General features: G+C 41.6%; 1 protein-coding gene across 11 annotated transcripts in view; it reads left to right on the top strand.

Moving 5' to 3' along the window:
• The window catches only part of ADAMTS6 (ADAM metallopeptidase with thrombospondin type 1 motif 6), a 140,356-nt gene that overhangs the window by 72,017 nt on the left and 41,897 nt on the right, over positions 1 to 26,442 (top strand). For 9 of the 11 annotated variants that reach the window (XR_013233055.1, XR_013233056.1, XR_013233057.1 and 6 more), the window contains 4 exons: positions 3,863 to 4,009; positions 12,977 to 13,050; positions 13,212 to 13,380; positions 15,947 to 16,088. Coding sequence is in view for 8 of the 11 variants with exons in the window: in XM_077347240.1 (XP_077203355.1) it covers positions 3,863 to 4,009; positions 12,977 to 13,050; positions 13,212 to 13,380; positions 15,947 to 16,088 (532 nt within the window). In the remaining 3 variants the exon portion in view is untranslated. The remainder of the gene's footprint in view (positions 1 to 3,862; positions 4,010 to 12,976; positions 13,051 to 13,211; positions 13,381 to 15,946; positions 16,089 to 26,442) is intronic. The other 2 variants (XM_077347242.1, XM_077347243.1) reach the window with 2 other exon arrangements.

The raw sequence follows: 26,442 nt of genomic DNA, 5'->3' as shown, positions 1-26,442 counted from the left end.
CAAATAAGCAGCAAAGTGAATCTACAGAGCCTTCTAATTCACCCTTCAGCTCCACTTTCCACAGGTCTTGTCTCATAATCCTTCTGTATGACAACAGAGCTCTATGGAGAATTTCAGATAGTCTATGGTGTCCAGAATACTGTGTTCCATTCCATTTTATTCTCACAAAAACTCATGAGGTCGATTAGTTTGAGCATGTACAACTGATTCATGAGTGAGTTTCATTGCTGAATGGGAATTTGTATCCAGACTTCTCAGATTCTAACACTTTTGTATTATGCTCATTAATTTGTTTCCTTGCTCAAATATCTGGGTTTAAGCAGAAGCCTCCAGAACAGGCTTTCTCAACCGGGGTTTTGTGAAACCTTTGGTTTTCTTGACAGGCTTGGAAAGGTTTCCTGAATGGGTGGGAATTAATTTCAAACTGAAGTGCTTGAATTCTGCTTTCCTCCATACTAAAGATATTTGTGATTTTTAAAAAAATCTGTTGGATCAGCAGAATAAGGATTTGTTGGATCAAGGATTTAAAATCATTCATGCAGGTTTTTTTTTAAAGCAAGAGCCTCTGTTATAGGGACCCTTTTAAGCTTACCTTTTTATGTAGTGTTCCCATCTAGTTTTGGTGTCTACATTTATTCTCTCACGTTGGCATTGCAGAAATAAATGAGCCAGTTATTTAATGAGTATCTTATCCCTACCTCTTTAGTGATTTTGTAGCATTGTTTTTCCCCACAGCTTTATTGAAGGGAAGAAAGCTTAGATGCAATTTGAAGCTTATCTTTACTAGAGTAACTTCTGTTACTTTTTAAAGCAATTTTACCGTACAGTTCTTTGTAGCATTGTTCCAGACTAAGACCAGTGAGGTTAGTGGGATTGAATTGATTTAATTCTATACAAAATAACACTGTTATTCTCTAAATTTTCATAAGGAAATGTTTTTCTTAGTGTAAAGTTGTATTGTAGTTGTATTGTAGTCAGTTGTATTGTAGTTGTATTGTAGTCAGTTGTATTGTATTCAGTTGTATTGTAGTCAAGCCATAATTAGTCCTGTTCGGTCAGTAAGAATATCAGTTCAGAGAAGAGTTTACATCTAGGCTTTGCTTTTCTCATTACCTCACTTGGAAACTACTGCATTAGAACTTGATTTTTTACACTGTCAATATACACAAGAAAGTCTAAAACTGGAGTAACAATATTGTTTGTGTAGAAGAGTCCCAAGTGTATTGTTCCTGTATGCTTGGCAGTGTCTTAGATTGTCTGAAAGCATAGGGTGCAGTTGTGCTGCAGCAGTTCCTAAACATGAGAAAGAAGTCCTACGTGATTTATGAATAAGAAGATAACATAATAAAAGATTGCAAGACCTTGAGAAGAATGAAACAATTTGCAGTAGCCATATTGCCACGGTACTTCTTTTATATGTGTCTTTAGAGCTCTAGTGTAGGATTTGCACCAGCTTCAAAACATCCCCACTGCAAGCCAGAGACTATAAGTGGATATTAAAATGATCCATGTGAGAGGGACAAAATTATACATTTTGGAGACATGTGTTCAACAAGAGAGGTTATGTGTAAGTACAATCCTAAACAGAATTTCATCCTTCTAAGTCTTATTGAAGTTAATTTATTTATAGAGTTACGATATGTTGGGATTAATCAAAAGCCTTATAATTCATGACTCAATTCAGTCATCAGGCCACATATTACTCTGGTGTAGCAGGGCTCCGTGAGACCCATTTATTGCCAGGCAAAGTGGAGAATATTGAGATAGATGTTTGAAGTGGTTTGAGTTACTTTTCTGTGACTTTAAGTATGGTTTGGTACAATGTTTGAACTGAAAGAGAGTCAGTTAGTTGGCCAACTAGAATCAAGAATTATCATTTGAATTGCATTTCCAGGCCGTACTGTGTGCCATGCTTGTGAGAGTGAAACTGTAAATTCATAAGAAAATCAAAAACTAAAACAGGCAAACTATTTTAAACTGGTCAGCAGTTGTTCATTTAGATCAGGGCTTGTATTTTAAATTGTGGTTAGTATAAACCAGGATTTGGTCTGATTTGAATTAAGCAAGTAGTTTTAATAACGAGTCTTAATTCTTAATGGCGGTAGAAAAGGTTAGCCATATTGTAAAACAAGCAAACAACCCTCCCCTTAAAGAGGAGTCCATTAGCACATTAAAAATCAACAGAATGTATTCCAGAAAAGCCTTCCTGAGTCAGAGCTTGCTTTATCCAGATGTATAATGTCCAACCAAAGTGGTTACTTGAAGTTCATCTAGTAAAACTTGTAACTTGTAAGCTCTTTTTAGTTCCCTTCTGCCTTTTCTGTTGTAAGAATGCCAGGCATAACTTGAGCTGCATTGAGTGGGAACTCTAGAGAAGCATATGTTGAAGTGAGCTCTTACTCAGGTAAGCTTACGCATGACGAATGGATTTGTTCAAGGAATGTCTATTGTCTATGGTTAGAGGACAGTATTTATTAGAAGAAGAAGAAGAGTTGGTTCTTATATGCCGCTTTTCCCTACCCGAAGGAGGCTCAAAGCGGCTTACAGTCGCCTTCTCTTTCCTCTCCCCACAACAGACACCCTGTGGGGTGGGTGAGGCTGAGAGAGCTCTGATATTACTGCTCGGTCAGAACAGCTCTATCAGTGCCGTGGCGAGCCCAAGGTCACCCAGCTGGTTCCATATGTGGGAGCGCAGAATCGAACCTGGCATGCCAGATTAGAAGTCTGCACTCCTAACCACTACACCAAACTGGCTCTCTAAAATTAGGTTTGTATACCGCCCTTCCTGTTTTTTCAAGAAGGCTCTGGGCAGTTCACAGTGTCAAATTACAACATTATAATAAAAACATAATTAAAACATTTAAAAGGGTGTATGTAGTCAGCTGGACAACTGGAGGGGGCTGGCAACAGAATTTCAGTGCCCATCGTCAGCTGAAGACCTGGCAGAACAGCTCCATTTTACTCGCTCTGTGGGGCTGAAGAAAGACTTGCTGAACCCAGATCTTGACTGGAAGCCTGTTCCACCGAATAGGAGCCAGGGTTGAAGATAGGTGCATGTGCCTCGGATCAGGAACTGTTAGTAGGTTCCCATTTTGGGAACACAACTCTCTCCTGAGAATATAATGAGAGAGGCAGTTTTGCAAATTCAGTGGTCCCAGATCGTTAAGGACTTTAAAGGTCAATAACCAATCTATGATCCAGGTCTGGTTGCACTACCAGCAACTGGTGCAGCTGGTGGAGCACAAGAAAGATGTATACATAATGAAATGTTTTTGTTAATAAACTCGCCCCTTCATTGAGTTACCACTTGGAACTTCTGGAGGTGGCCCAAGGGTAGCCCTGTGTAGAGCATGTTGCAATAGTCAAACCTTGAAGTGATTGTTGTAACCAGGTCATTTTGAGACAGATATGGACAGATAAGTTGTTTAATCACACGAAGGTGTAAAAAAACAATTTTATCTACATGGGTTAATATTATTTTGCTGTTGTAGTGCTTGAATGTAATAAATGCCATGTGAATTTCACACTGAGTTTAGATCTCAGTTCATAATACTGAGTATTACTTCGGTTCATAATACATTTAATTTGTGCAAATATTCTGAAGTTTACTAAATCTAGCCAAATGCTCAATATCAACTGAATTTAAAACTAAACATAAAAGATCCAAATAACAGTATTGTATTCAAGCATACCTCAGGTGTAAACATTTGTACTGGTAACTTTTAGACTGAATTGATTGTTTACCGTGGTTTAATTCCTGCTTGTTTTTCAGTGCTGCAATCTATATGTAAAATATATGATGTTACAATTGTTTATTCCGTATTAAAATAATGGATTCCATTCCACCTATTCTTTTGGACAGTTTTGGTATGAACCATGATGGAATTGGAAATTCTTGTGGGACCAAAGGTCACGAAGCAGCAAAACTAATGGCAGCTCACATTACAGCAAACACCAACCCCTTCTCATGGTCAGCCTGCAGCAGGGATTATATCACCAGTTTTTTAGAGTAAGTAGTTTCTGAAGAGAGATTCTTTCAAATTTCAACCTTTGATATACCTATTAAGATCATCATTATATAATGATAAAGAAAGTGCATCATGCAAGCAGAGATCCTTGCATGTAGCCGTGCATTGTGTGTATACTGCTGCATATGAGAAGCTTCACCGCCAGACAGATGATTAACACTGCTGGGTCTAACAGTGCTAGTCAGCTTTTGGACTAACAGAAGTGGGAAATGGAGAAGGATGCCTTGTTTCAGTAGTCCTATCTCAATCAGGTGTTTGGTTCTGGTAAAGTTGTGCTGCCCATATTGTTGCACAAACTGCAGTTGAAGATCTATCGTACTCGGTTCTCTTTTACATGTGCGGTCCGCATTAAGAAAGGTATGGAAGCGGGTATGTATGTGTGTTTGTTTACTGAGTGGTTTTCTCAGAAGTATGATGAGTAATGTCTGGGTTTCTGTTTTTGCATTTCACTGCATTTTTTTTGTTGAAACAAGAACATTTTTTTTTGCCTTTGTCATATGCAGTAATTGTGTGGGTGGGTGCATTGTTTGACAGCATTTGATCATGGGGTCCTTCTGGGTGGCCTTTGTGAAGTTGGAAATGCGGAACAGTGGTCTGGCAGGTTCATTTTCAGAAGATGGTGCTGCAACATTTTTGTTCTGCCCTAGTATAGAGCCTCTTGTGGCGCAGGGTGATAAGGCAGGCAACATGCTGTCTTGAGCTCTGACCATGGGAGTTCGATCCCAGCAGCCAGCTCAAGGTTGACTCAGCCTTCCATCCTTCTGAGGTCAGTAAAATGAGCCCCCAGTCTGCCAAGAAAATGCTAGAGGGCGTCACCCCAAGAATCAGACATGACTCGGTGCTTGCACTGGGGATACTTTTACCTTTACTTTTATGGCATTTATGCACAAGGTTCCATCTTGGCTCTGCTTACTATTTAACATCTACATGAAACTGCTGCAGGAAATTGTCTAGGTATTTGAAGCAAGGTGACATTGGTATGCTGATTACATCGACCTCTGTTTCAAATCCAGGTGAGGCAGTAAACTTTCCGAATAGGTTGGTGCAGTCAGTAATGAGCTGGATGAGGGCTAATAAACTAAAATTCAATGCAAATAAGACAGATATTATTTGTAGACAGTAAAGTTATCAGTTACTTTTTATTCAGCATGTTCTGGATGGGATTGCCTTTCCCCTGAAAGAAAAGTCATAATTTAGGGTGTCGTTAAATTCTCCCTTGCAGATAAATGCCCAAATGGTGTTGTGGGTACAAAGCACATTTCAACAACTTGTTCTTCTGCCACCTGTGTCACTTGCTAATAAAACTTGATGCTGCCACAATTACCCAAGTTGGGGTAAAATCGATATTGGATAATTGCATTGTGTTCTCTGAAGGCTTGCCTATGAGATGTGTTTGGAAACGTCAACTAATCCTGAATACAATATGCAGGACTGCCGATCCAGTCATATCGCCTCCAGTACACAGACAGATGTTTCATACTTCTCTGCTACTGTATTGTATGCATCAATTTGAGATGTTATTTGTCCAATACGTTACTGGGATTTAATTTCTGGTGGCTCTTATTTATAACTTAATTGCTATATTGCTAATTTGCTTTGTTAATGATATTTTAATCTGTGTTACAATGGCTGCAGTTTTAAGGACACTTTCCTGGGAGTAAGGCCCATCGAATAATATGGACTTACTTCTGCATAGATTGATTCCTATGTTAAGTATTGCATATGGGCTGCCTTTGGACTATAATTAATACAATTCAACACTTCCACGAATAAAAGCTGAGGATATAGTTCTGGCTTATTACTTCTTTTGGTTTTAGCTCCTCATACCTGATAACATACTATTCTGGATGGTCTCGGAAAACCTGAGTTGCCACTATTGGAAAAGTGATTGGAATTGTTTGGAAAAGAAAGAATATAAATAAGTCCCTATTTTTATGATCCACCCTTCCTCCACACTCAGGGTGGATACACAACATGATTTTGACAATTGATAAAATTTTAAAATCATGCATAATACTATAAAAACATTCTCCTTCTGTACTCCCCAGCTGATTCAGATTTTGTTGGGGGGTATCAAATTTCTAGAACACCAGTCCTCTCTCTGGCAGTAATGCCAGCACTTTTTGAAGGTTCATCTGGGCCCTCACAGTATGCCTGGTGGAACAGCTCTGTCTAGTAGGTCCTGTGGAACTAGTTAAGATCCCACAGGACCTGGATCTCCCTTAGCAGAGCAGTCCATGAGGCCATGGCTGAAAAGGCCCTGGTCCTAGTTGAGGCCAGTTTCATCTCCTTTGGGACAGGGATCCTGAGTAGGTTTTGTCTGAGAATCATAGTGGCCTTTTGGGGAGCATAGTGGAAAAAAACAGTCCATCAATTATACTGATTCTAGACTGTTTATGGCCTTGAAGGTTAATACCAAAACCTTGAACCTGATCTAGTCTTCAATCTGGAGTCAAGGCAGCTGTGAGAGCACCGGTGTCATGTGTGCCCTCCACTGGGTCCCCATGAGGACTCTAGATGCTGTCTTCTGGACCAGTTGGAGTTTCTGGACCAGTCTCAGCAATGTTCGTGATCTGGACCTTCACTGAGAAAGAGGCATCCAGAATCACACCCAGGCTCCTGACAGAAGGCACCGGTGTTAGTTGGGCCCCATCAAGGTGTGCCAGCTGTCTCTCTGCATACCAACCCAGCCAGAGGACCTCCATCTTGGCTTAATTCAACTTCAGCCAAATCTGCTTGAACTAGTCCACCATGGCCTCCAAGCATCTGGCCAGATACCCTGGTGATGTTTACAGATGGCCGTCCATGAACAGGAATAGCTGGGTATCATCTGCATATTGGTGACCCAATATGCATCTCAAATTCCAGATCAACTGTGTGAGGGGTGTGCATGTAATTGGTAAATAACATCAGGAGGGGTATTGCTGACTGTGGGACCCCACAAGTGAGGTCCTAACACTGGGAGGTACTCCCCCCCTGATGCCACTATCTGTCCTCAGCCTTGGAGGAAGGACTGCAGCCATTTCAGATTCCCATGTTGGCTAGGTGGTGAGTGAAGAGCTCATGACTGACTGTGTCGAACACTGCCTTCAGGTCTAGCAAGAACAGCACTGATCTGCCTAGCTTCAGTTTTCTCTAGAGATCGTCTATCAGGGTGACCAGAGCTGTCTATACCCCATGACTAGGCCAGAAGCCAGTCTAGAATTGGTCAGGTGCTGATGTTTCTTCCAAGTACCCCTCTAGCTGTCCTGCAATCACCATTCAGTCACCTTACCCAAGAATGCTGAGTGCAAAATAACTGACCGGGTTGGCAGAATCCAGCTTTTTTTCTTCCTCCAGAAGTGGCTTGACCACTGCCTTTTAAAATCTGTCAGGATAAACATTGTTTTCATAAATTTGTTCCATTTGCAGAGGCTTTGACATGAACCTAATGTCCTGTAAACAAGGCAATAAATGCTTTAAATAAAATAAATGTACAAATAAGTTCCTTTGAAAGATAAAATATGTATTGTATGAAAAGCAGTGAGAGCCTGATGTTTGTAGCTAGATTTAAGTCCAGTAGCACCTTAGAGGCCAACAAGATTTTTGAGGTATATGCTTTTGAAAGTCAAAGCTCCTTTAGTCAGATATGTTAATGCGGTGATGTGTGAGAATCCAGATTCTAATCAGATTTAATATTTACTGGAATTATGTGCTGTAATTGAATGGTTTACCTCCTAGCAATTTTGATAATCCTTATCCATGGTTCCTCTATATATTTGTAAAACAGCCTGGGAGGTGGAACATGTCCATATGCCCAAGTCAGAATAGGGCCAATTCTACCCCTGCAGCTCCTGCCCCTCCGTCCTTAGACTCTAGCCTCTTTGCTTTCAGACGTGCCTCAGTGCCTGGAGCCAGCAGCAGGTAAGGGGAGACGGCCCTGGACAAAGGGACATGGTGGAAGGCCTGCTAACAAGGGCCCCTTGGACTGCTAAGCAGGGCCTGCTAACGAGGGCCTCCTGGCCTGCTAGGCTGGGTCTGCTAGCAAGGGCCTCTTGGCCTGCTAGGCTGGGCCTATAGGTTCAAGATCCCTTCTGGTTTCGATCTCGGAGGGGAAGGTTGAAGCAGGCTTACAGACAGGCCAAATTCTGCATGAATCTGAATTAGCACACATGGCTATGATTCTATGGCCCCAACCGCTACCTCCGATGTGATGGCCTTCATAGCTATACTCGATGTAATTGTTTGTGGCTGAGAGACCTCCAGGTCATCCTGCAAAATGTGGGAAATTCACAACTAAACAAGAATTACAACAAAAGCCTGCATCTTACTAACCATCATCCAGAAAGGTGGAACACTTCTACACAATCAAGAAAAAAATCTTTTAATTATGTCTTCAATGGAGACAGAGGAAATGCAACCTAAGGACCTTTAAGCTTACCACTCCACCTCTACTGACAGCAAGGGATGGAAGCTAAGTGTTTTAGGATGGAAATTATACTCTTCTGTGTTGGAGTTCAAGATCTCCAACTATGAAACCATCATGTCTGGTTTTCTGTCTGTAACAGTTGTTCATCAAATGTCTCCTGTGCAGACACACATACCCTTCCTCTGGTCGCGTTGCACATTCTGCTTCAGTGGTACTAGACGTACTCAGGGTGCACATGATGCTGCATGGTAGCACAGGTTCCCTGGGTGGGAACAAGCTTCTAGCTCCGACACACTGAGCCCCCTAGAGGCTCCTATCTGTATTAGGGATGTGTGCTTTGTTTCAGCTCGGCCACCTCGGAGATTACTGAAGCCTGAGACGGTGTGTAGGAGGCCAGCACCATGACCACCCCTCCTCGCCACATGTGGCGCTGGTATGCCATGCACAGCCTTGGGCTTTAGTGATTGCCAAGGTGGCCGAACCGAGCTGAAGTGCACATCACCAAGCTGTATAGACTTCCCCAATGGTAGATCTGCCCATGTGTATCCACACCCCCCCGATGCGTGTACAGAAAATACTTGATGAACAATAGTTCATTTTCGTGGCTCCTGTACAGACACATATGTGGGACTATGCAATCACTGGCCAGCTGTGAAAAAGATTTCCAAAGCTGTCTAGTAGCCTAAGAGTTCCCCTCTTCCCTCTAGCATTTTCCTGCCAAAATGATCACATATATATCCATATAGATCCATGTATGAATGCATTAATATGTATATAGGTTGCTCAGTACATACATGGAATGATCACAAAACTGGTTGTGATTCTTCAAATTTACAAGGAATAGTTTGGGGACTACATCATGTATGGACTGATAGATTTTCCTTCCATTTCCTAAAAACGAAATAAAACCTGTCACCTGAAAGAGCTGAGATTGCACTATTAGATTGTTTGTTTGAATTTTGATGAGCTGTTTTTAGCTCATGATTGATTTCTTTTTTAGATGTTTTATAGTTTGGAAGTGGTTCATTTTTCCAGTCATAATCTTGTAGAAAGCATTATTTGGGGTTTGGCAGCTATTCAGGGCATTCCATGGCTATGTCACACTTCATGTGGTTTTGAGCATGGCTGCTAGGTGTTCCAGTGTAAAATCTTGGAAATGGTGTTTCTTTTCAAAGATTTAGTTTTACACTTTTTCAGACTGAATTTCAAATGAGAACATCTCTATGGGGTTCTTCATAGGAGGCTTTTATTGTTTTTACGTTGATAAATTACATTGGCATAAATATGGAAACAAAGGGGGAGATTGGGGAAAAAAATTAAACCCAGAACAAACCAGTTAACCAGAGAGATTGAAAAAGAAGAAAAGCCTTGTATATAGAAGTGCTTTTGGTTTCCTATATATGGCTATAAACACTGTTGGGCAATGTGCTATCCTGACTTGGCTTATAGAGAAATTTGGACCACTTACCATCTGGAAAGTTATCTCCAGTGGTCCTAATTCATTATAAGAACACAGAGAGGTACCCTTTCCATCTAAAAGTGTTTACATCTGGATGTTCAGTGCTTTGGTCAGGCAAGTTGTGATTTTAACAAATACATTGTATGGTGTGTGTTGTACAAACTTAAACCACTGAGGAAGGCCTCACAATTGAAACACATTTGGTGTATTTGTATTTTATGTTATTAACTGTACCTGGTCATAAGAGACTTGTAAATGTGTGACATCCCCACATGTATAGGTGAAATTTTACCACCACTCCAAAAGGGGAGGGGAACCTATGTAACTGAAGTTGGTGGATTTTTAAGCATAATATATGATTCTATATAATTTTAGCTGTTTTAGAATTGTTCTTGATATTTTTATATACACATTTTTCTTGTTTTTTCAACTTCATTGGCATAAAATTCTCAACAAAGGAGGAAGCAGGAACTGGCAGGAGTAATGGATTTTTCTCTCCATTGTTGTGCCCCCCCCCCATCTCTCAACTAAAAGCAGCATATGGTCTGTTCATGAGGTTGGGGTTGGGGGAATGGCCCATAGGATCCCATCCAGCCCACCTTCTGAAGCTGTTGTTTTCTTCAGGAAGCTAAGCATGGTCAGCACTGGGATGGGAGACCACCAAGGAAGTCCAGGGTTGCTACTACCCAGAGGGAGGCAATAGCAAACATCCTTGGAATGACTTGCACTGAGAAAACAGCTGCAGCAGGAAGAGTCAACTGCTGCTTCCCCTTACTGCCTTAAAATACCTCACTGCCCCCCTACTGCCCCAAAATTCTTCACCACTCCCCTAGCTCATTCCACCACTACCGTGAGGGTGTACCACCTACTTTGGGAACCCCTATGATAGAGTACATCTGGGACTAGAGAGAGAGTCCTGTAGGGATTGCTTTTGACAGACAAGGTTTGGATGCTGTTCCCAGATGAATTGTTCAATCTTTTAAATTACTGTCTTTATGTTAGAAGCTGCTGGAAAAAATAAACATTGGCACTCTTAAGCATAATGCACTTCCAGTTCTGGCACAGTGTCAGTTAACAGGCTGGAGTAGGAAGGAAATACAAGCACACTTACTAACTAAATAATCATATTTGTTTTGTTATCCCATGTTATCCTCAACCTAGATATCCCACTATACAGTCTGTAGGATCCAAGACAGAGGGGTCTGGATTTGTAATTAATTTCAAGATTAAGGAACCCTCTGTGTGTATCTGTGTGTCAGGCACACTAAAAAACAAAACAAATTGTCCTAACTGAGACAAATTGTCCTAACTGAGAGATATGCTCAAATTCCTCCTGCGGTTCTGTGTCTGTGGGGACCTAATAGTTGAAGATCTTCCACATTATCTGTTGGACTATGTCACACGGATCCAAGGAGGAAATTTCTAAATAAAATTATTCCAGGGGTACTATCTTCAGCTCATGACAGGTTAAGATATCTGCTTCCTGACACTGGTCCATTTGCAACACGAAGGGTTGCCACCTTTGCATTGGCCAAGATAAAAATTTGAGCCAGCATTGTGGCAAACACTGTGGGCTTCTTAACAGCTGATGAGCAGAGTATATGACAGAGATTCCCAACCAGGGGTCTGTAGAAGTTCTGAAGGGGGTCCACGGGAGCTCTGAAGTAATATGGTGTTGAATGGGGACTGGGATGTCTTCTCATCTCCTACTATTCTTTCCAGCCTTCATGAAATAGAACTGCTATCATAGTAGTAAAGGGGGGGAGCAAAAGGAGGGCTAAGGGTGTGGGTCGTGATGTCACTTCTGGGGGCATGGCATGGGGCATAGCCAGCTGACATCACTTCCAGAGCTCGAAGTGTGAAAATTTTTTTCAGGGGCTCCTCCAAAAGATTGAAAAAGGTTGTTATATGGGTTAAATGTAAGTTTTATTTAGTTGATAACCGAGATTGTCTTGAATGTATTTACTGTTTTGTATGATTTTATTGTGCATCTGATCATGCAACAGCCTATGGCCTAGTGCAATAAAATTTGCTTGCTAGTAAATAAAACAAATCCACTTCACCTCAAAGCTGACAGTGGACTTTGTTTAAAAGGGTCAGTTATGCTGATGCAAGATCCTGGTGCTGTTTCGCCATTCTTGGGCACCAGTGCAGCTCCACAGTAGCTGTGCAAGTCAGGCATATGCCTCTGCTTGACATCACCACGGGCAGATTGTGGGATGTGGCCCAAATTAGTCCTCTCCCTAAGCTTTCAGCCTGGGAATGCCCCCTGACAGAGGTGCATGAACAAAAAACATGGTGCAACTCATGGGCACCCATTGAACAAAAAATCAAGTCACCCCCCCCACACTTCTACAGCAGCCATACCCATGAGGCTTCAAGCAGCTCAGAACAAAGGACACAAGGAATAACCTCCCTCCCCTGCAGAGCCTCTTGCCAGCTCTTAGTCATGCCCTCAGCTCTTAGTCATGCCCCCCTACAAAACTCCTAGCCAGTACACTCCACAAATCATGTCTAAGAGCTCCCTGCTGGGCAGAATGAGCACCAAAGCACTTTGGCAGTAGGAACAGCACAAAGAATGCAATTAGCACTACTGGTTGAGCACTTTTCACTAACACCCAAAAGGAGAGCAAAGTTCACACTCCATGGCTGACCTCTCCCAGTTTTGAACCAAAACAGGTGCCCCATCTCCTGAGACAGGACCCAAAGGGGCAGCTGTGCAGTGACAGGTAAGCAGGGGTCTGATTTCCTAACTTAGTTACTTCTTTCCCTCTGTCAGTGGCTGGGAGCCACCCCAGCAACACCACTTCTTGCACCTGAGCCCAAGAGTGTGGCAGTCTAGCAGGGCCACAGAAGCTGCATACTCCAGCCACAATGGTCTGTCATGTACAAGGGGGATTAGTGCAAGGGGTCTGGATGGGGAGGGCTGTTGACGGAGCAGGCACAAATTCACCATTGCAATTCACTTACAGCTCATTCATTTGCCAGGCTCCCCCTTGGACTGGGTGCTTTGGGTGGGGGAGGCCCACTATGCTGGGTGGAGTGGGTAACCACACAATGCTTGAACTCAATCCCTTGCAGGAGCACATCCTTGTGGAAAAGCTGCTTATTCGGTTCGAACATTTGCCCTTCCTCTGGAGATGAATGTCACACAGGTGAGGGTGTTTCAGATGGTGCCAGCCTCTACTGGGGGGAAGAATTTTGGTTTATGGGCCCTGGAGTGGATTTCCAGGTAACCCTGATGGGCAAATCTGTGCCCGACAAGGGATGCTTGACCCCTTGTATTTGCACATCTCTTCATTTTGTCATCCTGCAGGTAAAGATCCAACAGGGCAAGCACAGGCTCGTACCACTGTTCTCCTAGGCCCACTGTGTTCTGGCCGCAAACCAAGACTGCCTTTGGAAATTGACAACTTTCTGCAGCCTGCTGACCCTCATCATCTTCTGCCCCATTCAGACACTGTCCCAGGAACAACCACACTAAGGTTATGCAATGGGCTCTCATTATCTCAGCCCCTTTCCCCCAGCAGTTCTCCAATAAAGTGTAATCAGTTGCCTCAACTGTGTCTGTTTGTGTCTGTGTATATTTGGGGTGGGTGCAGAGGTTCCTTTCAAATGCAGATGCTTCAAACTAGCTGTGGAGCGGATGGTGCGTATTTTGCAAGTAATTCTCATCTGCGTGCTCAGCCCAAGGAGTTATGTTCTGTTGCATCTAATAGTAACAGACTCCATGCATAGAGGGTCTGCAGGGTATAAAGAGAACCTATTGGACAGTCAGCTCAGAATCCTCTACTCCTACCCCCTACCCTTCTCATACCCCTAATGCTTTCTGAGTAATATCCTTCCCCTTGCAGGTAATTCTCAGAGCAGGGATGCTGCTATAGTACCATCTATTCAGGTGGTTGAGGCAGATACTGGGTCAACCAATTGCAAGGGCAGCCAAGCCCTGAGGGAAGAGGAGCCTCCACTGATGTGGCAGCCTCATTTTCCCTCTGTGGTGCTTCTTTGAAACCCTGAGGGTTGAGAATCCAGGCCAACATCCCCTTGTGGAGGAGATTGAGTTGAGCCAGGCAGAGGTTGTTAACTAATGGGAAGGATGGCCACAGTGATTTAATTAATTTTGTAGTGAAAAGAAACTTTAAACAACTCTGTTGGATCTTCCATATCATGCGTAGTTTGACTCTAAGTATAGTATAAATCCACATATACTGAACTGCTTGCAGTAACTTCAACAAAAAGAAGTTTTGATACCCCGATTTTCTCTACCTTAAGTGGTCTCAAAGCAGCTTAGAATCACATTCCCTTCTCCCCACAATAGACAGCTTGTGAGGTAGATGGGGCTGAGTTCTGAGAGAGCTGTGACTAGTCCAAGGTTATCCAGCAGGCTTCATATGGGAAATTAAACCTGGTTTTCAGCTATTAATCACAGTCATTCAGTTACCTTTTTTATCATCGGTCATAAAAACAATAGCGTTATCATGCTGACTCTCATAAGTACCCAATTATGCAGTGGTTAATTTTCAGTATCTCAATTATTTTTCCCTGCAGGAATTTAGTGTTTCATCATGAAGTTTGTATAGATGTTTGCAAAAAATTATGAAATGTATATAGGGTGAAATGTACTGACATTTTTTTTTAAATTACTACCTGTAACACATGACATCTATAATAACAGTGGTAGACTGGGAAGAACTTGCAAGGGGGATATGAAAAAATTGGAGGAATGTTGACAAAAAAATTTATGCGATCTGAAGAGAAAATTTAATGGGTGTATAAGAATTCTTTTAAAAGTCCCAACTTGGCCTATATGAATGAAAGTAAAAAAGCATCTGTCCTGTTTTATGCACACTGCGACTAAACTTTACAAATATTGTTAGCATGTACAAAACATCCTAACCAAAGAACTCTTGCTTTTTAAAATAATTATGAGTCCAAACATTCTACTAATGCTTTCCTAATTTATTTATCTTGTAAACACTTTAGACTAACATCTGTTTTCCTCCTGTAGGCCTTTACAACTTCTTCTCAATATATTTAAAACCTAGTTCAAACTCCAGTTATGGTGCAAGTCTGGGATTTAAGTTAATCAGTGCTCTTTGTGAGACATGGTCCTCAGTAAATAGCTGATTCAAACTCAGCTATGGAGTAGTTTATATATAATGCCAAATCTTGCCTACATGAGTGATCTCTGTACTCTAGTATCTGCCCCTTTGTAGTGTCAATGATTTCAGATTCAGCCCAGATTATAGTTTGACATTACATCCAAACTGTCAAACTAGAGTTTGAACTTGCCCTGCCAAATCAGAATTACAAATTACGTGATTTGCTATTCTGGCTTAAACAAGAAGCACAGATCATGGTATTTGCTGTAATATCAAACCAAGGTTTGTGCTAAAATATAGCAGGTTTTTGGTCAACAATGCATATTTGAGGGGAAGGACAGAGGGCAAGTGAGCATGGAGATCATTCACATTAAAATATTGAAGAGGCAGCTTCCTCTCAGCTACAGCAAGAAAATAGACATATTGGTTATCAAGCATATGGTTTTAAACCTGTACAGAATTTAAAAGTACATAGTAGTTGAAACAATTATGCTACAGTACATTAATGATTAAATTCTAACAAGCACAGTTTCCTTTAGAGTGCATAGCTAGGATTCAAAGAACTGTATAACTACTTTGGGGTGCTAGGATGGACTTTGATGTTTCTTGGTGTTTTTACAGGATAGTACTAGAGGATAAAATAGGATTTATTTACCACCTTTTTGTTAGTTGCTCTGCATTAGGGCGGCATTTTCAATTAGAAAAATTAAAAGTATAATGCAATCAGTCTGGTGTATATAAGGTATATTGTTAAAGTGTTTTGTCATAGAATAGTACTGTATTCAAAGAAAAATGTTTATGATCTTTTAATTCCTTCCTAATTCTTTACTTTAATCATGTGTATCTACCTTATATTTATTTACAACATTATGTTCCAATCACAAACCTGATATTCCAGCTGATGTCTTTAATAATGTTACCAATTCTTTTGATTCTTTATGTTGAACAGTTCAGGCCGTGGTACTTGCCTTGACAACGAGCCTCCGAAGCGTGACTTCCTTTATCCTGGTGTGGCCCCAGGTCAGGTATATGATGCCGACGAACAGTGTCGCTTCCAGTATGGGGCAACATCTCGCCAGTGTAAATATGGGGTAAGAAGTCTTGATCCTTATGCTAAGTATCTTGCCTAGTAATCTGTATATGTTCCTTCATTACATATATAACTAGATGGAATAAAAGCAGTGTAATTTTCTTTTAGTGATTTGGACAGAGACACTGGTTTAAATGAGGAATGGGAGGTACTTATGCTGCATCTTTTGCTTGAGTCATTTGTATCTATTTTGCCTGCAATTTGCATAAGAATGAACTGAGCAATTTCCCCCCTTAAACTTGGAGACTAACTGGAAGCTTCGGTTAGGCATACAATACTGTCTTGGTACATTACAAGCATTGAGATCCATTCTTGATTCCTTGAAGTTAGATGTAAAAGTGCTGTTACTGTGTGGTAGGCAGTGCTCATAAGGTATTAAACTTCCAAACACTAATATTGTGATACTTATTTCTCTTTTAGCTGTTAAACTCGGTTTTTAGTAATTCTGTGATTATTAACAATTATTACTCATTTTTATTTCATTTTCACTGATACTGATTATTAGTAATAATAGTCACACAGGAGAATTAACAGGTATTTTAATTCCTGTTTAAGAATATTTATTATTGTTATTATTTATTAGTAATATGAATTCAGAATAATTTAAAGGCATGTCGTTCAGAGCACTGATAGAGTGGTTTGAAGACTAAAACATCAGTTACATTGATTTTACAGTGTCAGTCATTAACTGAATATTAAAATTGTATTAAAATACATTTGCAGATTTTTTTTGATGCCGTTACATATTATTTTATATACTTTTAAAATAAAAAAATTAAAATGTTTAGCCAAGCCTAAAAAAACTTTTAAAATAATTTACCTAATCACTTGCACTAATCACTTCTGTTAGAGATATAGTACAAAGGGAATTAATTTTTAATATCCCCAGGGTGACAAGTACAATATTATTCTTGGGACGGTATTATGACTCTTGGCAGCTCATGTAGCAGTGGATTTAAAAGTTGTGTGTGGTTGGCTGTCTGATTGGTTGAGTCTCTTATTTTTGATGTCTCAGCAAAAGCCTTTATTATTTCTACTTAAGCTTCCATTTCTCACTCTCTACTCCCCCCCCCCATTATATCCAATTCACTTGCTTTCATACTCTTCTTTTTTCTTTTCCCCATAGATAGCCATCCTATTTTTAGTGTGCATTCAGAGTCAGACAGTTTGCAGATATCTAATTTCACAATGTGTACATTTGAGGGATATTATGTTTTAAATTGCACTGGACACTTATTCAGCGGTCACAGACAATCTGAGGATTGTTTGTGACAAAAATGAGCCTTTGCACATTCGCTTTCCCCTTCCTCCCCATATGGCTGGAGCCGAGATTGAAGACTTCCTGGTTTTAAATAAACTACTGCTTGTTGTGATATGCTTTAGCAACTTGTGGTTTGAGTCTTACTTACAAGTCAGGATACAACCATAGTTATGAATCCTCTTTTGTAGGCAGCAAATAACCCACAATTTTGATGTCAAAACTAAGGTGACCAGATTTTAACATTGGTAAAGCGGGACACCATTGACCAGTGTGAGGGGGGTTTCTTGTATTGTAATATATATTTTTTAATTTCAACATAAGCACAATTTGCCAGGTGCCCGCAGATGTCTCTCTAAAAGTGGGACAATCTGGTCACCTTAGTCAAAACAAACTGCAGTTATCCATCAAACCAAAAAGTTTTTACTTTTGGCCTTATCACTGAAATTTGTCCATGATATCTGAATACAGCCTTAGTAATGTGCAGATTGCTGCTGAGCAGATGAATCATACCTTTTATTCTCTTTTAAACTTCCATATTCTATATTGGGTGGTTGATGTTTATAGTAATATTCAGTATGTGGTCTGGGCAATGGGTAGAGGTTGCACAGCTGTTTCTGCCAGTTGTTCAAGGGCTTCTGAGCTCCTTCTGCCAACCTACAGATTCTTGGCTGTAGTTTTATACCACAGTGAAAGACAAGGTGAGAAAAAGTGTTGAACAGAATCAGCACATGGAGAAAGCAACCCTGTCTTGATATTATAACCATTTTTCTCAAGCTTATGCTGCCCCCCCCTTCCCAAACCAATGCCAAGCATCAGTTTACCAGGTGAGGATGCAGGGATCGTTCATGGCTGCCAAGAGATCTGTGAAGTAGTTCTTTTAGTAATAGTGCCCCTATCAAGGGGGTAGCAATAAGGGCTCACTTTGAACTCATGGTGGGTAGCTACAAAAGGAAGAGTTAGTTTTTCATACTTAGTGTCTGCTGTCCCACAATTATTTTTTTACTCTGCTTTATTTCTACCAGTATCAGAGTTTAGCTTTGAATGGAAACTGCAGGAGCAGCTAATTGTTTCTGGAGCACTAGGACTCCTTCTTCCTTGTCTGTAATCTTATATCATACACCCACAAGAACTACCTATCTTACTGATGGAGAACTTTGAGTTCAAAAGTGGAGAATGGTGTATCTTCTCTATATAACCTGGTATATTGGAATGTTCTTTTGAATGTATGTAGGTCTGCTTCATATGTATCGCAACTCGTACACATTAATCTTTGTGGGAATTTCCATGAATACCACATGTATATGATTATGTGGGACAATACTTCATGCACGTAAGCCTCATGTACACCATGAAACTATGGCCAAAATGATTCCTATGTAGGATTTCTGTGTTTTATGCCAGAGTATTTAGTCATAACAATTTGCCGAAGCAATACAAATCTCTTAATTTAACAAGAGTATTTTGTGGTTAAGAAAAAAATATTTATTTTTGATCTGTTTCAATTGTACGTATTTGTAAATTAGGTTAAGGTGCAAAATATTTATAGAACTGAATACTCCATGGTAGACTTGCTGTGGTAGATTTTGTTATACCTGTTCCCCTTCAACTGGATCTTTAAGGCCCCAACTTCAGAACAAATTTTGTTTTTTAGAGAATTGCTGTCAAGAAGGGAAAGTAACTTAAACTTTTCAGACTTAAACCATGCAAGTTAAGGCTGCTTGGCATGATAATTTGCATAATTATGCATCATTTGCATAAATAGTAATATCATTAGCATAACTACTTGCCATAATAATTAGTATGTGAAGTTGTATTGAAAGAATTTGTATGCAACACACAAACGGCAAAGATATTAAGCGTTTACTGCTTTTTAATCTATTTATTTATTGTTTGTTTTTGAATTTTTATACCACTGCTCTCAGTAAACTGACTTGCAGCAGTTCACAGTAAAACATCTCATAAAATACAACATAACCTAAACAAATCATAAAATACAACCCCCTCGTGTTCCCTACTATTTAATAGCCGTTCCCAGACACTTGTATTTTTCATATGGAGGTCAACACTGAGAAGAAAGAGTTATAATACATTGTTTATGGTGCCAAGGAGGTATAGAGACTGAGGCAATGGAAGAGTCAAACACACAACCAAATCTTATGGTAACAAGAAGTCCACAGCTTATTTTATTATGCATAACCAACTAGAATGATAACGCAACAAGGGGATGGATTCGCCACCATCAAGCAACTTGCCTATCGCCTGATGATCCCCTTCCCAGCCTATCTGTTTCGAAATAACTGCAGAATGGCAGGTTACAGGGGAACACGTGAGCACTGACCTCTATATGGTTCCCCTGCTACCTGGTTTTGTGAGCCAGCAGACAAGTTCCCACCTGGGCACCCTGTTGTATGTTTCCCCACCACCAAAACCCCTTGTGGGAGCCCTCTCATGGGAGAGTCTGACACACAGGCATTACCTCCCTCCAAAAAGATTTGTCCTAATGCTCAGAAACGCCAGCAGTGACAAGAGAAAGTACCTAGAATCCCAAAAGCTTGCTCAGCCTAGATCTACTAGACAGTGGTGGACAGTTAAATGGAGAAAATCCAGCAAAAGGCTAGAGGCCAACACAATCCTTCATTAAATAGCCCTTATTGAGTTGCTCCTATGCCCCTTGAAACAGATTTGGGGTTAGTAAAGATGAGCCAGGACTGGAGTGGTGTGGTTCCTGTGACTTGTCAGCATCCATACTGCAACATTATGACATTATGTTGATGTTCAAGAGCACTTTTCAAGGGCCACAACACATAGAGTGCATTGCGGTAATTATACACAACAGCTGTCAGATCTTGTCTGCCCAGGAAAGCTGGTTAACCATTCATAGCTGGCTACAGCCTCAGCAAGGAGTTATCCAAAGAAGAGAAAAAGAATTTGTCAAATGGTTTAATCAAATAATATTAGAAATACTAGCCAAAAAGCCCATTGCACGCAAAAATGCAATGGACGCTAGCGGTCCCTGGGAGTGAGAGTGGGCATGAGGGGGAGGTGACGTACCTGGGCGGCTGGAGAGAAGGCGCGGCCTTGGAGGTGACCGTGGAGGTTGGGCGGGCAATGGGAGCGGCGGTGCATTGATGGCCCCATGGCAGCCAGGTTTGCTGTCGAGGAAGGACGCAAGCTGCCGGTCTGCCCTCCTTGACGTCCAGGGACCATCTGGCAGCTATACTGAGTGAGCATCTTGCACGTGTCGACCAGAGGCAGGGCTGGCCCAATCCAGATGGGCGCATCTCGATTGGCCCGCTGCAGTGGCAAAAGTCCAGGCTGGACCACAGGTTCCGTTCCTGGACAGCGCCACCCAGATGGCCTTTTCCTAAATATTAGTGAAGGATAAGACAACAGAATTAGAGTCCAATAGCACCTTTAAGACCAAAGATTTATTCAAGGCATGAGCTTTCGAATGCATGCACTCTTCCTCAGACTAATGAACAATCATCGTAACAGTGGGAATATAAGCCAAAAGCTAAGTATGATAAATTAGTAAACTGTCTCACAACATCCAAATTCAGCTATATGATAATTCTTTGCTAAAACAGTCTATCAGTCCCCTTGAGTTCAGTTGTAGTTCACAAAAACATTGGAGAAATAAAACTGTCTACATTAGTAATTGCTGGCCCCATCCATCTCTACCCAAGTGTGAAAACTTGCAAGTGAAAAGATGTGCTGGCAACTATCTTGTCCTGAGACCAGAGAATCAAATTAAAGATTATATTACATGTTACTAACATCACATTAGAGTCACATGCCAAATAGAATAAAGAAAGGATTGTAAGGAATATGGATATAAGAGTTGAAGGTTAGCATGCATAGTAACATAAAAACCTATGTCCTTGTTGAGCCTAGGGTATGCCATTGTTTTGAGTATTATAATATCTTGCATTTCTGCAGTCTCCCTTTCTAGTCTGTTCTTGAAGTTCCTTTGTTATAAAACAGCTACTTTGAAGTACCTTATTGAGTGTCCTGGAAGGTTGAAGTGTTCCCCTACAGCACTGGTTCTCAACCTGGGGGCTGGGACCCCTTTGGGGGTCGAATGACCATTTCACAGGGCGTGGCAGGGCGAGCAGCTTGGCCGGGGGAGAGGCGCCTCCACTCTTGCTGCTCCTCCTGAAAGCGCTTGCCAATTTATATACAATTTATAACCAATTTATGTACAATCATGAACAATGGATCTTCAAGCCTTTGGTCAGTTTCAGTTTAATTTCTGTGAAAGAACCCTTGCATAATTTTATGGTTGGGGGTCACCACCACATGAGGAACTATATTAAAAGGTCGTGGCATTAGGAAGGTTGAGAACCACTGCCCTACAGGTTTTTCAATCCTGTGGTTTTGTTGTACTACTTCAGACCAACACAGCTACCCACTTGAATCTCTTTATTGTAATTTCCACACGGACTCAGCCAAAATGGTGTCTAAATGGTTTTTTCCGTTTTCAATGCAATATCTTTCATACCTCCACAAAGTAATATTAATAAATCCAAAGCAAACTCAATGTATTCTATCGTCTTGTTTATCTTTCTTAATGTATTCTATCGTCTTGCTTATCTTTCTTAATGTATTCTATTGTCTTGCTTATCTTACTTAATGTATTCTATTGTCTTGCTTATCTTTCTTAAACCACTCACATGATATGGAGAGCCAAGGCTGTAAGCTCCTGGTCTCCTGTTTTTTTCAATCCCATCCAGAATTGGTGACATCTTAAATGGGTGACACTTTAAATCCTGTATCTGACTTCCTGTTCACCTGTAACACTTCCAATGTATTGGAGAGAAAAAAATGGCAGGAGGACATTATATCTGTTCTGGGTACCATAAGTACAATTTTAAATCAGCAGGAAGAAATATCAAAGGAAACAGGGAACTCTCAAGGACTTTTTATTTCATTTATATACCTCCCTCCACTGAGGCTCAGGGCAGTTCACATAAAACATAAAGTTATCACTTCATCATCCCCTATATTCCCTTCTCCACACTATTTGCTCTTTCTCTGATTCTGGAAGCTCTCATATCTTCTCCATTTTTCCTGCTTCCTTTTCTCTTTCCCAATCACCAACCAGTCTTTCTATATTTGTTAATTAATTTTTCTTTTTACCATCCTTCTGAAAGGCTCACGGTGGTTTACATCATAGCATAACAATAAATAACAAATCCATAGATGAAATAATCATAAATGTAACACTACAGATCTAAAATTTAAAATTTTAAAATAGATTTAAAACATTCCTATGGTACTATCCCTCAGGGCCTAGAAGCAGCTGGGTGGGGAGAGGCGGATAAGTACTAGACCAAGCCAGTTTTGGCGTTGTATGATGTCTCTGCTGGTATGCATTCCTGTGTGTGTGAATGTATAAGGAAGCCAGGTTTGTTGGCCACCTCAATTTTCATTTTCTTTATTATTTATTTACTTCATTTATACACATTTCTCTCCAATGTGGACTCAAAGTAGTTTCCATTATTCCCCTTTGCCTTTGTATCTCCAGGTACAGGTTGAGATTCAAGATGAAGAAGAAGAGTTGGTTCTTATATGCCACTTTTCCCTACCCGAAGGAGGCTTAAAGTGGCTTACAGTCGCCCTCCCATTCCTCTCCCGACAACAGACACTCTGTGGGGTGGGTGAGGCTGAGAGAGCGCTGATATCACTGCCCAGTCAGAACAGTTTATCAGTGCCGTGGCGAGCCCAAGGTCACCCAGCTGGTTGCATGTGGGGGAGATAACTCAATAATCTTCTATAGTTGGATACGGTTTTGAACCTGGATCTAGGGCTGTGCGATTCGGCTGCTTTGGTGGCCATTCCCTCCGGGTGCAGCCAGCACCGCGCTGCGGGGGGGGGGGCGGTACCGGCAGTGGTGTGACAGCGGGTGCAACCATGCAAGCGCGGAATTCCGTGCCTGCGTGGTTGCGCCCGCTGTCACGCCGCTACTGGCACTGCCCTCCCCCCCGCGGCGCAGCGTGGCGCTGGCTGCGCCCGGAGGGAACGGCCGCCGAAGCGGCCGAATCGCACAAGCCTAATTCTCACCACTACAATATCCTGGGTTTCCCTACCCCAGCATCTTCTTTCTCTGCCTCTGGCCAATCTGCAAATGTCATGCACTAGCAAGTAGCTCATGTGAATTCCATGGTGCCCATTGCTGGGCCCAGGCAAATCTTGACACTGAGCCAGAGCAAGTTGTGTGGCATCAAGTTGTCTGCAAGTAGCTCATGTGAATTCCGTGGTGCTCATTGCTGGGCCCAGGCAAATCTTGACACTGAGCCAGAGCAAGTTGTGTGGCATCAAGTTGTCTGGTAGCTACTGCAGCAGCTGGGTGAGTGTGGTATGGAATATGTGGTAGCAAGCTGCCTAGTGTTTACTGCTGGCACAGTTGTGCCTCCCCTCCAGAAATGGAGGGAGGGAGCAGAGGGCTATTGGAAAGGGTAGTGCCCCCTTTCTTTTATTGAAGGAAACTAAGTGATTGCCTAGCAATAATTGTCATTCAAAGAGTATCTATTTCTTAAAGTACAGGTACTGCTTCTGTTATTTTGGGAGTTTTCAGTTCTCTACAGTCTTCCTAAGGTTTGCCCCTTCATCCTCCTCAGAGCATGATAATTTCTACTGGCTGCATCTTGGAGGATGACCACTGGGCTAGCTTCCCTTTTTCTTGTGTGGCATTCTTAGTAGGCTTGACAAATAGGTCCTGTAAACTACAATATATTAAATTCTTGAAGGGGGTACTCTCTTACCTTCAATAAACCTTGCCTCCCCATGGAATCTGTTCTATTGTCCCTCTAGAAACCTTGTTAGTATGTTTCTTCAAGCTGCTCCAAATGGAAGAAAACTACCCCACACTGGGGGAATAAGAATCTAAGAGCATTTCTGCACATTAGTAAAAATAGCATCACACCCGTGGAATGGCAAAGTGCAACATTATATCGCACCACCAAGGCCCTCCTCACCTTTTTACTGTCTCGCTTTTGTCTGCCTTTTTTTTGTGCGTCTTACCCTCTTCACCTGCTGCTGGAAGAGGCGGAAAAGAGCAACACACCTTATACACGTTGTGTGTCTGCCTGTCAATCAATCCTCTTCCTCCATGTTCTGACGTAATTTAAAGGTCCTGCGATGCCCACTAGTTTTTTTTTTAAATCATACTTCTCCATTGCAATGCCTATGCATATAATCAGAGATGCATAGTGCTTTTGAATGCCACCCCTTATGGGATCACGAGTAGGCTTGTGCACGAAGGGTCCGATCCGGCCACCTCCGCTTTGGTGCCCATGAAAGTCAGAGGCACCATAGACTATAAAGGGAATTTTGAGAGGCACGCATTGTTGAATGAAATATTCTTTTATTTCTAGCATCACCTACACAAATGTCCACCTACTCGTTGCTCCAGGAAGTTCGCCATTTTTAAAAAAGTAATTCTCCTCCCCAGGAACAAGGGAGGTGAGAGCAAAGGCAAGATGCTGCAGACGACTTTAGGATTATTGAGCCTTCCTTTTGCTGGTTGCTCTCTTTTGCTGGTTGCTAGCGCTTTTTAGGGTGGTGAATCCAGTTTTTGGAATTCCTAGAGAAGTGCTTTAAAATGGAGGATGTAGCAAGCAGTTTGCTGCTCAGACACAGGATGTAGGCAACCTCATGTGTTGAGGCTGGAATATAGCGTCTTCATTAGGTAAGCATTAAGCTACATTTATGGTGTGTGGAAATGCCCTAAAGGTAAAGGTAAAGGTATCCCCTGTGCAAGCACCAAGTCATGTCTGACCCTTGGGGTGACGCCCTCTAGCGTTTTCATGGCAGACTCAATACGGGGTGGTTTGCCAGTGCCTTCCCCAGTCATCACCATTTACCCCCCCAGCAAGCAAGCTGGGTACTCATTTTACCGACCTCGGAAGGATGGAAGGCTGAGTCAACCTTGAGCCGGCTGCTGGGATTGAACTCCCAGCCTCATGGGCAGACAGCTCCAGACAGCATATCGCTGCCTTACCACTCTGCGCCACAAGAGGCTCATGGAAATGCCCTAAGAAATAATAAATAAATAGTGTGATGCGTACCAGTAGGCCTTCAACTAAGTCCATTTATAAAAGGGGGGGTGTGAAATAAAAGAAAGTACTGCCTGTTCTATTGATGTAAGTGAAGCTAAGGGAAGGGGAGACAAAATATGCTCCTCTGTGTCCTTTGATAGTGTTATCCACTCAGATATACCCACGCTAATAATAAACTGGAAATTAACTGTTTCCGGTTAGCTCAGGGGTGCCACCAAATAGTTGTTTGGCAACACCAGTTTCCTGTCCCTCTCCCCTCCCTGTTTCTGCTGCCTCTGGAGTGGGGTGGAGAAACCGGAGGCAATTGCTAAAATTGGGATCTTTCCCAAAAAACTTGAAAAAAATCCCCAAAGCAAGGAGAATCACAAAAAATCAGGATAATTCAGGGTGAAATAGAAGTCTAAGGAATAATAATAACTACTACTACAATAATGAAAAAAGATGCCATCTCAAATCTGGATCAAAAATTAATTCAAAAAGAGTGTGCATCCTTAGTCTTTAGGCCTCTTTATTCTGCCAAAGTACACCTGAGTTCCTTGCTGAGGGCATGCACAGAATTCCTCCCTGAGTCATTACATGTGCACCCATAGGAAGTACCTCTCCAGTTTAGCATCTTGCGTCCCTGTTTTCCTCAGTCACTGGCCACAATTCATATACCAAGTGTGGGGAAATAAGGTTGGCAGGTCACGGTGCCAAGCTCCAGGTATCCTCAAATGCCAGTCTTCTTTGGATTATAGCTGTCACTCCCAACCCTTCACATCCTTTCAGAAGCCTGACATCCAGACACAGATAGGCTTTATGCTTCCTTTACTTCCCCTACTATTGGTCAAACTGCATTAGGAGCATAGCCTGGCTTCTGCTGCACAGATACTGTTTTTGAAATGGTAATGATGGTGGCAAAAAAGGCAGGCTTGTTGCAAAAGTATAAATACCATTTGTAATCATAAGAACCTGGGACATATGTATGATATTGGTTGCAACTAAGAGAAAACAATTATTCCATAGATGATGGATTTAAATTGCAGATGATCAGT

The sequence above is a fragment of the Paroedura picta genome, chromosome 7 (genome assembly GCF_049243985.1).
Source record: "Paroedura picta isolate Pp20150507F chromosome 7, Ppicta_v3.0, whole genome shotgun sequence".
Lineage (NCBI taxonomy): Eukaryota > Metazoa > Chordata > Lepidosauria > Squamata > Gekkonidae > Paroedura > Paroedura picta.
The sequence above is the reverse complement of the archived record's forward strand: the minus strand, read 5'-3'. Positions and strand labels throughout refer to the sequence as shown.